The 16601-nt window shown below is 42.3% G+C and overlaps 1 protein-coding gene and 1 long non-coding RNA gene across 3 annotated transcripts; one reads left to right on the top strand and one right to left on the bottom strand.

The window, feature by feature from the left end:
• Window positions 1-353: 353 nt before the first annotated feature.
• On the top strand, window positions 354-15060 carry mfge8a (milk fat globule EGF and factor V/VIII domain containing a). Of its 2 annotated transcripts, none has more exons than XM_015953579.3 (10): window positions 354-601; window positions 2196-2321; window positions 2403-2534; window positions 11025-11138; window positions 11269-11450; window positions 11533-11688; window positions 11771-11915; window positions 12343-12527; window positions 12614-12769; window positions 14507-15060. In XM_015953579.3, exons 1-10 carry the CDS (start codon window positions 526-528, stop codon window positions 14648-14650), a joined length of 1416 nt encoding a protein of 471 aa, XP_015809065.3. In that variant the 5' UTR covers window positions 354-525; the 3' UTR covers window positions 14651-15060. The 2 variants fall into 2 exon arrangements, with proteins under 2 accessions (XP_015809065.3, XP_015809064.3); XM_015953578.3 differs by having other exon boundaries at window positions 12325-12527.
• On the bottom strand, window positions 7125-8735 carry LOC139071784 (uncharacterized). Its single transcript, XR_011521602.1, has 4 exons — window positions 8591-8735; window positions 7980-8075; window positions 7810-7897; window positions 7125-7353 (listed from the first exon to the last, which is right to left on the bottom strand). It is a non-coding gene; the product is annotated as an uncharacterized lncRNA (long non-coding RNA).
• Window positions 15061-16601: the final 1541 nt, after the last annotated feature.

Raw genomic sequence — 16601 nt, 5'->3', positions numbered from 1 at the left:
AAATATCTTTAGCAGGACAGGTGGTAAAAATGTATTTCATTCATAAAGGCTGCAGACTCCTGCTCCAAATAAATTTAGAAAACGCAAATATTGAAAAAATGTCATTGTTTTTTGCGTGTGTGTGGACACAATGATTTAGTGACGCTGTTTCTGTGTTGTTTTAAAAGCTTTTGTGACGTGTTGACTTCTTAATTTGGTGATGAAAAAGCCTTGGCTACACTTTTTAGGTTGGGTTTGCATCACTGGAGGGTTTATTTTTGTCATGTCTAATTACCTTTTTCAAAACGTAAACAGTGGGTTCGTTTAAAGCTTTTCTGACGGAGAACCAAGCAAGCAGACTCAACAGCAGAGTTCATCCTCCCCCGACCTCTCCGCTCATTGGATGAAATGAAGTCACGTGTCACCGAGCAACCTCTACTGTCTCGCTTGATGACTCAGAATGACCGCTGATATTTCCGACGGCACCTAAAGGCAGCGTTAGTTGAGTTCAGAGGTTCGGAGCAAACAAAGTTAGAGTAAACAAACATGAACCGACCTGGGAACAGAACCTCTGAGGTTCTGGGAGCTTTAGTTCTTCTACTTTTCTTTTATTCAGTCAGAGGTAAGTGAGACATTATTCATTTGAAAAAAATATCCAGTTCATTTGGTTTTTAGGTGTTGGCTGATGGGCGAGCTTCTACATGTCTGCACTCCATCAGCCTTTTCTGTTCTTTTATCCTGAATAAAACTTTTAAAATAAAACAAAAACGTATCAGGATGCTGGATATTTTTGCTCCTTTTAAACTGAAATTATTTTTCATTGTAGACACGGCTGTTGGAGTAGTTGACAGAATGAGATGTAAAACAGATTAATACCATAAATGCCCAAAATTTTAAAAGTTTGATTTAAAAGTATTAAATCACTCAAGAGTCAGTAACTGTTTTCCAGAAGGTGACTCATATAAAATGAGTATTTGTATATTTATAGTGTGAGCCTTGGATAGCTGCTTATTATTGCCATGGTAGAGTGGTGATTTAAGTGCGACATCACTATAGTTATTACACGTGACATTGTTATTACTATATTTCACAGCTAAGACACACTTAGTTTTGTCAAAGAAAACTTGAAGCGGAAGGTTTGTCTTTTCATTCAGACTTACAGAGGGCCTAAAACGATCCTCCTAATTCTGAAAGGAGTTGTCAGCTTGATGTTGACATCACCTCACTGCACACAGAAATAATACAGACGGAGCAGAAAATAACACCATATGTTCTCCTGTCTGGAGCACACCTGAGCGATCTGTGCACCCATCTAATCTTTGATCTACCTGTAAACGTGCCACTGACCTGCAGGGATTAAACTGATATAGCTACCACGATTGAGGCTCTATCTGCTTCTGTGGGTGCTGATGCATTCTGGGCCAAATGCTTTGCTCACCTGTTGCTCAGGTGTGCTGCTTGTTGCCTCCACATTGTGTAGCTGCTCAGTCGTGAAGGAGCTGCACATTTCTGTACAACCTGGCTAATCCTGCAAGCTCTTAATCCAAAGGATAAACGTGTCGTGCTGTGTCTGCTGACTTCATGTGTGTTCGACTTTAGCTTCTTTGACAGTCATTTGGTCCTAAAATATTATTTTTAGTTTCTATACCATTATAAAAATTTAATTGCAAGATTTTATTTGAAAAAAAATTTGAGAAGTGTGACAACAGCTGTCAGATATTAACAGGTATGAACTTGTTTCTTTACTTTGTGAATTGTGGTCTCTCAGTGTTTATATGCAAGGGGAGCTGGAAGTTTTAGGCATTTTTGTTCCAAAGCATTGCAGTATTTATAAAATCAGTGAAACAAAATGGAAAACAAATTTATTAAAATACTATAAAATGTGAGTTAAAACTGTTTACAGAGCTGCTCACACTGAAGGTTTAGTCTATTGTTTCTCTTCATCTAGCCATAATCAGTTATTTATTTCAATAGATTGCATTTTTCAGTGTTTTTCTCACATATTGGTTCAGAAATGTCTCTCATATCAAAGTGGCACAACTAAGATAAATGTTTTGTCAACAACCAAAACAGCTCAAACACAAGCAGCTCTGAGGGAGAAATCAGCACATTTTTCTATCAAGATGTAAAAAACACAAGATTAAAGACTAAATATTCCCCCCCTCTCTACAAGCTGTTATAATAGCTGGATCCTTCATTGCTTTTCTCTTTCCCAGGTGACTACTGTGAGGTGAATCTTTGCCACAATGGAGGGACATGTGTGACAGGGGTAGGAGACGATCCCTTCATCTGCATCTGTGCAGATGGCTTCGGTGGAGACACCTGTAACCTGACAGAGACAGGTAGAGTGACAAAGAGGGGTTTTAGAGGAGCATCTTTTGTGGTTTAGGATTAACTAAGTGTTTTGTTCATGGATTCTTTAGGGCCGTGCAGTCCAAACCCCTGCAAGAACGATGGGTCGTGCGAGGTCATTGCTCCGACCAGACGAGGCGATGTTTTCAGTGAATACCTCTGCAGGTGTCAGTCGGGATTTGAGGGAGTGCACTGCCAGATCAGTACGTCAAGGTTTTTTTCTTCTTCTTTTGGTCTTGGTTGAAATTGAAATTTTTAAATTATATTAAAGTTGATATGGAAAACTCACCTTTTACACTATTTGGTGCTGCCGTATGGGTCTCCAATGTCTCTATAAACACTCCAAATGTAAAAAAAAAAAAAAAAAAAAAAAAAAAACTCCCATTTTCTGTCAGCGTTTGGTTTTAGGAATTATGCTCCTAAAACAAGCAGTTCAAAAAGGTCCCGATAGGTGATGCCAGATGCGGGGAATTGAGAAAGGACTACCTCTCATTTGTAAGAGAGAGCTCCTATATATCAGGAGCTTCTCAGCTTATAGCAGCCTGAATCGAGGATGGGTAGGCATGGCCAGCTCCAGTTTGTTTTACTAAAGCGAGCCCTGAAACGACTCATTCTGGAAAGTACTGAAACTGTAAAGTATAAAACGTCTGAAATTACTTAATGTGAGAGGGATTAGTGTAAAAAAACTTGTTAGATCAGAACCTGATTTTATCTGTTCATGGTTGTTTATCAGCAATTATAGAACTATTAAAACTTTAGAAAAGGGTCATAATATGTTCCATTTAAAGGAGACATAACATGCTTTTAAGTTATTCCTTTTTACATCTAAATCATTCAGTTGGGGGTCTAAATACAGTGGAACTGCAGTTCTTTGGTCTGATTTCCTCATTATTGTTGCTCTACAGACCCTCATCTACCCCTGTTCTGAGGAGAGTCTTGAGAACGAGCCGTTTTTGGGTACTGTCTCTTTAAACTGGAGGAGGAGCTGTAAACTCCGCCCCCCTCCATAGTGCAGTCCTGTACTCTCCTCCCCCAGTCGGACTTTGTAGTTCTATAGAGAAATCATTATTTAGCATAGCAGATTTAGCATAGCATATTAGCATTTTTAAAACATGTGGGGAGGGTAGTTCATCAAGCTGTTTCAAGGCTGCTAACTCTCTCATGCATTTGTCTGTAGTCACACACACACACCCGTCACTGCCGACGGAGGGACCAGCTAGCAGGCACGTGCGCGCGCGCGCGCACACACACACACACACAAGGAATGCTGCTTGCTTATTTATTTCTATAAAAAATGTTTAAAAAAATGATACAGCTCATTAAAACACCATTAAAAGAATACATTTTATTAAGATCTCTATCTAAATATATACATACATATAATTATAAATAATTTTATAAGTAGTCTCTCGTCTCTCGTCTTCCTCCGCTTATCCGGGTCCGGGTCGCGGGGGCAGCATCCCAACTAGGGAGCTCCAGGCCGTCCTCTCCCCGGCCTTGTCCACCAGCTCCTCCGGCAGGACCCCAAGGCGTTCCCGGACCAGATTGGAGATGTAACTTCTCCAACGTGTCCTGGGTCGACCCGGGGGCCTTCTGCCGGCAGGACATGCCCGAAACACCTCCCCAGGGAGGCGTCCAGGAGGCATCCTGACCAGATGCCCAAACCACCTCAACTGGCTCCTTTCGATCCGGAGGAGCAGCGGTTCTACTCCGAGTCCCTCCCGAATGTCCGAGCTCCTCACCCTATCTCTAAGGCTGAGCCCGGCCACCCTACGGAGGAAACTCATTTCGGCCGCTTGTATCCGCGATCTCGTTCTTTCGGTCATTACCCAAAGCTCATGACCATAGGTGAGGATTGGGACGTAGATTGACCGGTAAATCGAGAGCCTGGCTTTCTGGCTCAGCTCCCTCTTCCCCACGACAGATCGGCTCAGCGTCCGCATCACTGCAGACGCCGAACCAATCCGCCTGTCGATCTCCCGATCCCTCCTACCCTCACTCGTGAACAAGACCCCGAGATACTTAAACTCCTCCACTTGAGGTAGGACCTCTCCCCCGACCCGGAGGTGGCAAGCCACCCTTTTCCGGTCGAGAACCATGGTCTCAGATTTGGAGGTGCTGATCCTCATCCCAGCCGCTTCACATTCGGCCGCGAACCTACCCAGCAAGAGCTGAAGGTCAGAGCTGGATGAAGCTAGGAGGACCACATCATCCGCAAAAAGCAGAGACGAGATTCTCCTGCCACCAAACTCGACACACTCCACACCACGGCTGCGTCTAGAAATTCTGTCCATAAATGTGATGAACAGAACCGGTGACAAAGGGCAGCCCTGGCGGAGTCCAACCCTCACTGGGAACAGGTCCGACTTACTACCGGCTATGCGGACCAAACTCACGCTCCTCTGGTAAAGGGACTGAATGGCCCTTAACAGAAAGCCACCCACCCCATACTCCTGGAGCGTCCCCCACAGGGTGCCCCTGGGGACACGGTCATAAGCCTTCTCCAAATCCACAAAGCACATGTGGATTGGTTGGGCAAACTCCCATGCCCCCTCCATCACCCTTGCAAGGGTATAGAGCTGGTCCACAGTTCCACGGCCAGGACGAAAACCACATTGCTCCTCCTCTATCTGAGATTCAACTATCGATCGGACCCTCCTCTCCAGTACCTTGGAGTAGACCTTTCCAGGGAGGCTGAGGAGTGTGATCCCCCTATAGTTGGAACACACCCTCAGGTCACCCTTCTTAAAGATGGGGACCACCACCCCGGTCTGCCACTCCCTAGGAACTGCCCCCGATGACCACGCAATGTTGTAGAGACGTGTCAACCATGACAGCCCTACAACATCCATAGCCTTGAGATACCCAGGACGAACCTCATCCGCCCCCGGGGCTCCGCCGCTGTGTAGTTGTTTGACTACCTCAGCAACTTCTGCCCCCGAGATCGGACAGTCCATCCCCAGGCCTCCCAGCTCTGGTTCCTCCTCGGAATGCGCATTGGTGGGATTGAGGAGCTCCTCAAAGTATTCCTTCCACCGTCCGACTATAGCCTCAGTTGACGTCAGCAGCTCCCCATCCCCACTGTAAACAGTGTGAGCGAGTTGCTGCCTTCCTCTCCTGAGGCGCCGGACAGTTTGCCAGAACCTCTTTGGAGCCGATCGATAGTCTTTCTCCATGGCCTCACCAAACTCCTCCCACGCCCGAGATTTTGCCTCGGCAACTGCCACTGCTGCACCCCGCTTGGCTATCCGGTACCTGTCTGCTGCCTCCGGAGACCCACAGACCAGCCACGCCCTGTAGGCCTCCTTCTTCAGCCTGACGGCTCCCCGAACCTCTGGTGTCCACCAGCGGGTACGGGGGTTGCCACCACGACTGGCACCGGCCACCTTACGACCACAGCTAGCAACAGCCGCCTCGACAATCGCAGAGTGGAACAAGGCCCACTCGGACTCAATGTCCCCCACTGCTCTCGGGACGTGGTCAAAGCTCTGCCGGAGGTGGGAGTTGAAGACCGTCTTGACAGGTTCTTCTGCCAGGCGTTCCCAGCAGACCCTCACTATGCGTTTGGGTCTGCCAGGTCTACGCGGCATGTTCCCTTGCCATCTGATCCAACTCACCACCAGGTGGTGATCAGTTGACAGCTCCGCCCCTCTCTTCACTCGGGTGTCCAAAACATACGGTCGCAGGTCAGATGATACGACTACAAAATCTATCATCGACATGTGACCTAGGCTGCCCTGGTACCAAGTGTACCGGTGGGCATCCTTATGTTCGAACATGGTGTTCGTTATGGCCAAACTGCGGCTTGCACAGAAGTCCAATAACAAAACACCGCTCGAGTTCTGATCAGGTGGGCCGTTCCTCCCAATCACACCCCTCCAGGTCAAGCTGTCATTGCCCACGTGAGCATTGAAGTCCCCCAGCAGGACAATGGAGTCCCCTGATGGAGCACTATCTAGCACTCGTCCCAGGGACTCCAAAAAGGGTGGGTACTCTGAACTGATATTTGGCCCATAAGCACAAACAACAGTCAGGACCCGTTCCCCGACCCGAAGGCGCAAGGAAGCTACCCTCTTGTCCCCCGGGGTAAACCCCAACACACAGGCAGAGAGTCTCGGGGCTAACAAAAAGTGTCTTAATGGCTGAAAATGGATAAAAAGCAGTTACATTTTAATTTAAAGATTTGAGATTCGAGTCAAAAATAAAGAGCATTCCTCCAAATGTTCTTTAATGTGATCATTATAATTCTAATGCTTACAACTTTGTTTTTATTGTCTGCAATGCGTAGCCTATATCTTTATTAAATATGTGTTTAGCTGAAAAGTGGTAATTCTCTCTAATGTGTACAGAGAGGTGGACATCAGTGCTGCAGTGAAATTCCCAGGATCAGTCTGCTTTGCTAACAAATATAGTTAAATCTTACCTGCATTCTAAATAAATACCGTTAGGTGAAAACATCAGTAGGCATTGAGTTATTGATACAATCCCTAACAGCCAGAATGGAAGAAGAGCATGCTGGGTCATCCTGGATCTGAGCCTGTTCTGTGTATTTACCTACAGGATGCAATAAATGTCTACAAGGCTGAGTTTGGACCATTACATCTAAAAGAAAACATACAATCAGTGATTTTTTTAAATTGTTTACATTAATATACAAATGTTCTAAGTATTAACCTCACAGCAAATAAGTAGAACTATATAATAAACAGGCTTTAGTAGTTAAACAGGCGTTGTGCACACAGGTGCTTTGTGTCTCGGTGCTGGTGGTGTCTAGGTCTCAGAGTTCCTGTCCTCCTGCCGTCTTCTGTTGTCCTCAGGATACGGATTGATGTTTCCTGATGATGAGGGAGGGGCAGTATGTGGGCTTCAAACTGGTCCTGGATAACAGTGGGAGACCTCCGTTGTCTGAATACTGAGACCAGAGGGTTGGTGAGATGCAGATCTTCTCTACCTCATCTAGAAACGGAGTTGGTTCAGGGAAAACTTTTCCAAAGACCAGTTCCATGATGTCATCGCCATATTCTGCAATGATAGACGATAACTTTAATGACATATTTTGTTTACAAGCAGCTTTAGGAAAGTTGTTTCTTTAGCTTTCATGTTTATAGTCACGTTTGTGTTTGTTCACAAGTTCACTTTGCTGCAGTGACTTCATATTCTTACAAATGTAATAAAATAGTGACACTAAAATTATACAGATGATTCCTTATGAAAGGAAGCTCATTAGAGAGCAGCGCAGACAGACTTACTACATGCTGCAGCTGTTTTTACAGGCCAGCTGCTGCTGAATTTGGGGAAAGTTATTCTGCACACATCCAGATCAGATGGTCGATTACAGAAAATAATGTAATTCAATAATTTCTAAACAGATTAAACAAGTAAAACATCAAATAAATCACTCTGCTGTCATCAGACGGAGTGATTCAGGGGGTGAGGTGTTCTTAATGATGAGGGTGGCTGAGGTGTGTCATCACTCACTTTGGTCTGGTCCAGACCGTCTCTTTACTGGTGGGTCTCCTTCCTCAGTAGGTGACGTGAAACGCCAACATCTGAACGTTCTGTGTTCCTTAGAGGAGAAGAAAAGTAACATTAGCAAGCTGGCTAAATTATTTTTTACTAGCATCTCGGAGAAGCAGATCTTCACTTACCTAAACATCAGACCAGTTTGTCCCAGCTGAGCTCATCAGGGCTTTAGTCTGACAGCCTGTCAGTGAAACACGGCTCCAGTCTTCTGGATGTTGACTCTAAAAAGCAAAGGAGCATTTTTACTTTTGTTTTACAGCCGATTTTATCAGCTTTCCGACGCTCACGCTCATACAGACGGTGAGCTTTGCTGCGTCTGACTGATAGTTAGTTTTTATATCTGCAGTGAGACAAAAAACTAACCTCACTCCACTCAGAGATTGTTCTTTAAAACTATTAAATCCACTGTGTTGACGCACTTTAATGACTTTGTCACGCTGCATTTTAGCTGATATGGGACTTTATTTACTGGATGCTAAGATTACATCACACTCACGTAGAATAACACACAGTCTCTCTGCTGTTACAATCAGTGGGAGGTTATCATCTGGTGTAAAAGAAGGCGTTGATCAGAAATCACGTTTTATTCCACGAAAATCAGCCAAATCCACATTGATCTGGGTGCTAACTTTACTAGCGATAGCGATAGCAAGCCGGATGCTAACGCTTTAGTGCTGCTAATGCCCGTAAATCTAAAGTAAAGTTTGTCGACATTTTAGAGTGATATGAAGCTTACCGCTCTGCTGCTGTGTCCCGGTGCTGCCACATTCAGATGCAAATGACTCCTTTTAGATAGATGAAGCCCTCAGTACTTACTAGCCTGGAGACAGGAACGAACGAACCACGCGCGCGCGCGCACACACACACACACAAACACAAACACACTACTTTTTCTTCTGTGTTTTTTTAGCAGTAGTGTCATCAGCTCCTGGGTTTAAATACTGCCACACCACCCTTCCTTAAAACGAGGAACAGTTTTGAGCTGTGTGTGGCTAAAATAACCAGACATTCTGCATTTTTCCAATAGGACTACAAAAAATCTTAGCGAGAAGAAAAAATGGCGGATTGGCTCTGTGTTTAGCCGAGGGCCATTACCATATTTGGTAGTTATCCTGACTAAATTAATTACTGACGTAATGGATAATGTAAAAACTGAACGGGTGGACAAATATGCCCAAAACTTAATTATTAAATATCTAAATAGCAACTCCAGTGAATAATATAAGCCTTTTTGCTCACTTAGACACTTAAAATGTGAAACACACTGTGTTAATGGATAAAAAAGTGGGTTTTTCATGTTATGTCTCCTTTAAATGAATTTGAACTTTTTTAGTAATTTAAGACAGAGTTTATGTAAAAGCTGAACATCTAAATCTGAAAGAAAATTTATAATCTAGAGCAAAGTAAGTGGATGGGAAAAGATGGTGTTGGCTCCTTTAAAAAGGAACTTCTCTGCAAATCCTGCCACAGCATCAGCGATGAAAGAGATGTGTCCTCTCAGTGGATCCATGAAAGGGGCTCATTCAAGGGGATCTGTGGGATTTTTGTTTGGCTAATTAGTAAAAGTCCATTCTTAGTCTCTTAGCATTCAGGTGTCCTCCTCTCTGGATCAACCCTATGTTTACTGGTGCCTTTAATTCATTCATGGCCTCTTTAAGAAACTCCCAAGAACTTTTGGTTTACTGCAGGACTCTAAAAAATGTTGATGCTAATGAAAGGAAAACTCGCTATAAAGAAAAAGAACATTTCTCAGAAACCGAACACGTTTCACATCCTGTAAATCAGGTCATCTGTGCCCGATCATTTTCTGCTGTGGCTGAGTTTAAACAAACAATGTTGTTCACTCTGAATAAAACTGCACTCTGACATTAGAAAAATTGAGGAAAATCGGCTAAAGCAACAAAAGTCAAACTTGCAAATGCTGAACATGTATGTCTACGTCTAGTCTGTTTTTAGTATCGTTATTAACAGATCAGGTCTCTTAAAGCAGAGTTAGGTTAGTTTCCATTGTAAGTTTTATCACACATGAGATTAGATGAGTGTGTGCAGGCTGAGGGTTTGGAGATAAACACAGAGCTGATCTGGGTGCAGTGATTCCTAAAGTCTAACTGATTCGGAGCCACACACCTGGTTTTAAAAACTGCTACTGAGTTTTAGGTTCTTAGGTGCACGTCGCTGACCTGTCTGGTCATTACTGGGTCAGTTGTCTCACAACCATTCACATCTTGAAAGATGTGACCAAAACATTTGAAATGCTGGTCAACCAGGTGAAAAACCCCTCATCAGCCATTTGAACTTCTTTTTTCAAACCCAAGGCTGACCCATCTTTTTTTTTGTACCACTTTGGATTTATGTCTAATTTCACACATTCAGAGTTTTGGAACATCACGCACCTTCAGTGGCATCCAGTTCCCCTAATTAAAGGCTTAAGCTGAGAGTTTCTACATTGGTTGTGATCGCTGTCGCCCGTTTGATTCCTTTTCTAAATAGGTCACTAAAAAAGTTCTAAACAATCTGCTCCTGCTGTGTAAGGGTTCCACCTTGTGGAGAATATTTAAATTATATGGAAAGTTTAAGGGGGAAACAGGAAATTACCTCAGACATTCTGTTGTCATGGTTACTGTCAAGCAGAGGCTATTTTTTCCATGTTAATCTTTTAAAGAGCATTCAGCAAAATACGAAGTTAATGCTCCAACTCTTGAATGTTATTGAGACTGTTGATTTCGTCCTTTTAGGTTTTTTTTTTAAGTTTGAAACATTTTAAAAAGTTTTTCCTTTAGGCTTCAGTTATAGACCTAAAGTGTGCAAAGGTGTTTGTCATTCTCCATTTTAAAGGTCATTAATCAACCTACAAAGCTAATTCAATGACATTTAAAAGAAACTCAGTAGAGTCCAGGATTGTTCGCGACATCCTGTTGCTAAAATCCAGAACCTGGGTTTTGTGTAAAGCTGATCTAACAACTGTTTTGTTTATATTTAGCAACCTTTCCCTTCCTACTTATCGTTGCCTTTGGAGCGTCTGAGTCTTTGTGTTTGTATTCTGATCATCCACCTGCTTTACATCCTCAAGTTATCCCATTTTCTGTGATTTTTGTGTTGAACACTTGTTTAACATGTGGCTAAAAAGCCTTTTGTGGACATGTCAGATTAATACGGTGCGTTTTCTCCAGACGTGAACGACTGTGCCAACCAGCCCTGTAAGAATGGAGGCACCTGTCGAGATCTCGATGGAGACTACACCTGCCACTGCCCCTCCCCGTATGTTGGAAAGCAGTGCCAGCTGCGTAAGGAACTTATCATTTTTGAGCATGGTCAAAATACCAACTCTGTATTGTTTTTGCATGAAATATTGTTTTATGGGCTGATCTGAGGTGTTCAGCCTATTGGTGACTAGAAAACAATGTTGTATCTTAGGTTGTATTTCCCTGCTGGGGATGGAAGGAGGAGCAATCATAGAGTCCCAGATCTCTTCCTCCTCTGTGCACTACGGTGTTCTGGGTCTTCAGCGCTGGGGCCCCGAGTTGGCCCGTCTCAACAACCAGGGGATCGTCAATGCCTGGACGTCAGCCTCCCATGACAGGAACCCTTGGATTGAAGTGATGGAAGATTAATTCTAATTCAGACCATAGCTTGTGTAATGCAACTGGCAGACTCTTTAATCTTTGTTTTAAAATTCAGATTAACATGCAGAAGAAGATTCGTCTGACAGGCATCATCACTCAGGGCGCCAGTCGCATGGGTGCAGCTGAGTTCATCAAGGCCTTCAAAGTGGCGAGCAGCTTGGACGGATTCAGTTACATCACCTACAAAGGAGACAGCCTACGAAGGGATCAGGTCAGAGGTCACGTTTGATTGGGTAAAGAGGATTTCTCTTTAGGGTTGCGCCGACCTTTTTACACGTGTTTGTGCGCTGCAGGTTTTTGTGGGGAACTCTGATAACGACGGCACCAAGACCAACATGTTCGACCCGCCCATCGTGGCCCAGTACATCCGGATCGTCCCTGTGGTCTGCCGCCGGGCCTGCACGCTGCGCATGGAGCTGGTGGGCTGTGAACTGAATGGTAAACAGACAGAAATTATGGCCAACACAAGTTTTTATTTGAGTGTCAATTTCAAAAATATGCATAAATTCCCGGTAACAATGATTTGAAGAGCCCTTCTCTTCCTGTCGTCATTTGTTTAACTGTGTTGTTTTTACTTATGGGTTAACACATCTTACCTTTATCTGCCTTCTTATCTCAAATACACACATCGATTACCTCATAGCTCTCCTCACATTTTCTTTACCTTGTTCTATTTTTCCATGTTGGTTGGGTAAGGGGTGGGTTGAATCAGTTTTAATCAGCTTTGTGGATCTTCTTGCTTCTCTTCTAAACGTCGGATGACATTGATTCCTTTTATCTTTTGGGTGTATCACGCTTTTCCATCTCCTCCTTTTTCCCCTCTCTCCGTTTTGCATTTCATTCATAGTCCGTTCCAACACGGCAGGTTGCTCCGAACCTCTGGGGATGAAATCTCGCCTCATCTCTGATGAGCATCTTACAGCCTCCAGCACTTTCCGCACGTGGGGTATCGACACCTTCACCTGGCACCCTCAGTTCGCTCGGCTGGACAAGGCGGGGAAGACAAATGCCTGGTCTCCTGCACAAAACAACCGTTCAGAGTGGATCCAGGTTCAGACATACCTCAGCGGTAAAGCGTTATGTTGTTTTAATTCATTTTGCAGAATTTGACCGTTTTTTTCCTGCTCTCTCCTCAGGTTGATCTAGGGAAGACGAAACGACTCACGGGCATCATCACTCAGGGGGCGAAGGACTTTGGTGTGGTGCAGTTTGTGTCAGAGTTTAAAGTTGCATACAGCGACAACGGAGAGGTGTGGAGTATGGTGAAGGATGAGAACAGCGGTGAAGATAAGGTCAGACATTAAACAAACATCCAAAATGATTTTGATGCTGAAATTCAGCCTGATGACTGAATACTAACACAACGTGAGATCTCTCCTGGAATGAGTTTCACAGTTTGACTAAAACAACTATAAGCCCGCCGTTATTTTCCCGCTGCAGAAACGTTCCAGAAGGTCTAGGATCGTTTGGTCTGTTCTGATATTTTATCGGGGATCCTAACAGCAGATTCTGAGCCTAAATCATCTGAAAAACAAGCCTAAACATTTGAGTACAAATAAATGTAACGTTATTTTACCAGTTTTAAGATTTGTAAACAAGCAACTTTTTTTTCCCCATTGGAATTTTTTTTTAACTCAAAACAAGAAATTTTGCATCATATTAAAGAACATTTAGCGTATTCCAAGTAGTGCTGATTTTGCAGATACAGAACTTTTTTTTATTTTTTAGACTAAAAATAAGACAACATTTCTAAAGTCAAGTATTTTATACTTTCTTGAAAGTCTGTTTTTGCAGTGTGATCTTGTTGAATGAATGAATAACTTTTATTAGATTTTGAGGGACAGTGTGCATTAATTAACATTTTACAGTTATAGCCAAAAGGCTAATTTCCATCGGCATTCCCCCTGTCTGAAGGTGCCTCATAACATTTTAAAAGAAATACAACAAGTAAAAACACATTACACCCCCCCAACCTCATGTTGTGCTTGTGTGTATGCTCTCTCAGAAAAAGTACCCAATTATAACTTTAAGGCTCCAAAAACTTGTTCTGAGGTTATTTTTTTCTGTCTACACAAGTTTTATTTTCTAAGTTTTTTCAAGACTACCAAAGTTTGCCAACTTTTGGGGAAATATTCTTCCAACTAAAACCCTAAATAAAATTAGACGTCGACCAGTATTGGTTTTTTTCTATTGCTGATACCGATGCCGATAAGTAAAAGACAGCCGATGGCCGATATGTACTACCAATTTGCACAGGCTGATTTTTATGGCCGATACCCACCTTATTTTCATGCTAAAATGTCACTAATAACATCAGTTGATACACAAAATTTCTGAAGCAGTTTTTGAACTTTGATTTTATCTGAGTGTTAAATCTTAACTTTGCGCACTGCTCAGTCTTAAAGTCAGACACCTAAATAAAGTTAATATAGAGTATGTATTATGCAAATGTTATTAGTGAACGTAAAAATACATTTAAATTACATTCTGCGGCAGCACCGGGCTGCCCGAGGATGCGCCTGACTTTAAATCAGCTTTACTAAGAACAAATATCAGCCGACTCTAATGCATAAAAAACGGTAAATATCAGCCCGGTATATCAGTCTGACCCTAAATAAAATCACTTAATTTTCTTTTCCCTTGAATCCCAGATGGCATTGTACCTTAACATTTAGAGTAATCAGTACATTAATGTAGTTTTTACCATGGGGAACATAAACTGGCTCTCCAGGTCCTCCAGCAGACACACGTAAGTTACCTTCAGGTCCATTATTTAACCACAGAGGACAAAGAAGTCCAAAACGCACCCTCGGGATTAAAAAGTATTTCATCTGTGCTTTTAGTTTTGACTGAGAGATAACATCACAACCACGGTTCATGTCCTGGCCTTCCGTTGTTATACAACTGGGTAATGCCAGTTAAAAGTACAGTAATTTATTGTCTTGTAGCTGTGCTCTTATAGTTAAACATGATATTTGTGCTGTGGTTTTGCTCAGTAACTAAACTTATCACCTAATTTTTGATCACAGCTTTTCCAAGGAAACACTGATAACAACACTCATAAGAAGAACATATTTGAGGCTCCTTTCTACGCCCGGTTTGTCAGAGTCGTCCCCTGGGAGTGGCACGAACGCATCACTCTACGCATGGAGCTGCTGGGCTGCGATGACTAGAACCTGACAGACGTCTGCTCACGTCTCCAGCAGAACCATCCTCATCCAGCCGCCCAACGTGGAACATACTGCGGAGATTTGAGTGGACTCGTAGCACTTTCTCATTAGAGATTTATTTGTATTTACATGGCATCACCAGTTGTTATGTGTTGACGTTGACATTTCTAACTCTTCCAGTACGAAGACTGACCGGTGAAGTCAGGTCTTAGCAACATTTTCATGAGATTTTTTTTAATTGCAATTTGTCTTTTTTTTTCCCTCTACGGTTCGTGTGTCATTTTATTCTAATTTGGTATTTCTACTAAAAATGTAAAATATGTAGAAAATGTATAAAAGAAAAAATTTTTTCATTGTTTTTGTAACTTATTGTTGGTCTTAAAGCTGAGATCATTATTAAATACTGGAGTAAGTCTCGGCTGTGTGCTCCTCTGTTGAGAATCTGTCCATCTAACTGGCTCATTTTCAATAACACAACACACTACTATTAGATAATAAACATGCTAGAGTGGATGCTGCTGGCTGAATTCAAATTTAACAGACACATTAATACATGGAGAACAGAAAAGAAAGTAGAAAGCGGTGGTATCTGCAGGTTTAAAGAAGCCACAGTTAAGACTTTGATCAATTTAAAGACCTTACATTGTCTGAATGAAAACCCATACTTAAGTGTTGAAAAATAAAGATAATCGCTCTGCAGAGGATGTATTTTCCAAAGACACACGCAGCCTCAAGTGGCTAATAATAACAGCAGAGGTGTGGACTCGAGTCTCATGACTTGGACTCAAGTCATGAGACTCGAGTCAATATTTTAATCATTTCTGACTTGAATTGATAAAATCTATAAAGACTTACGACTTGACTTGGACTTGAACGCCAATGACTTGCGACTTGCATCTGTTGACTTGAGCATATTTTATATTTTAGAACAAAAGTGGCACGACGAAGTGGACAAAAATCATAAATCATTCTTCGTTCTGGGTTTGATCTTGTACGGCTAAATGCAGCAGCACTTTGTTTAGAATCAGTTTCAGTTGCACTTTCCGCTTGTTTGAGCAAATAAACGGAAGCTTTAATTCTGGAATTTATTTATCATTAAATTGAAGTTGGACAGATTACTTGTTTGTGACTTGAAAATTCAAAGTTAAGGACTTGACTTCCACATCATTGACTTTGGACTGGACTTGTACTTGACTGGAAAGACTTGTGACTTACTTGAGACTTGCAAAGCAGTGACTGTCACACCTCTGAATAATAGCCCCTTCTCTCTCTCTCTCTCTCTCTCACACACACACACACACACACACGCGCGCGCACGCACGCACGCACGCGCACACACACACACACACACACACACACACACACGTGGATCCTGCCAGTCTCATATGCAAAAATGCAGAACACCAATTAGAAATTCACAAAATCCTTTAAAGAAATTTCCAAATAAAGTTACAACAATATTTATCAGGTCTGTGGTATTTTTAAGACATTTGGACTCTGGAACAGTACTTGTCATTTTAAATTTTTTATTAAGTTCCTCTCAAGATAAAAATCACAAGGTGCTTCACAAAAACAAAAATTGTATTAAAAATGATCAAATTGGGGAAAAAATTGTGGTTAAAATATGTGAGCTAAGGGAAAATTAATATATTAAAGTACAAATGTGAGATCTGGATCTGCAGGTATATGTTTTAGGGTGAGTCTCTTCCTTTCCATGCTGATAATAACAAGCAGGAAATTATGAAATTATTTGGAGCTGCAGAAGAAACATGCATGAATCTTACAGAATTAGGTAATCAGGGTAAACATGAAAAATCTTGAACCCAAGTAAAGAATTTTTTGTGTTTTAAATGTTAAATTCATCATTAAAATTGAGTTTTAGCCAGGTTCATTGTTTTCCTTCAAAAGTGACTTAACTGCTACGACATCCAGGGTCAATCACTTTTAAGCTTGT

Source organism: Nothobranchius furzeri, chromosome 9 (assembly GCF_043380555.1).
Source record: "Nothobranchius furzeri strain GRZ-AD chromosome 9, NfurGRZ-RIMD1, whole genome shotgun sequence".
NCBI lineage: Eukaryota > Metazoa > Chordata > Actinopteri > Cyprinodontiformes > Nothobranchiidae > Nothobranchius > Nothobranchius furzeri.
This window is presented reverse-complemented; position numbering and strand designations above follow the sequence as displayed.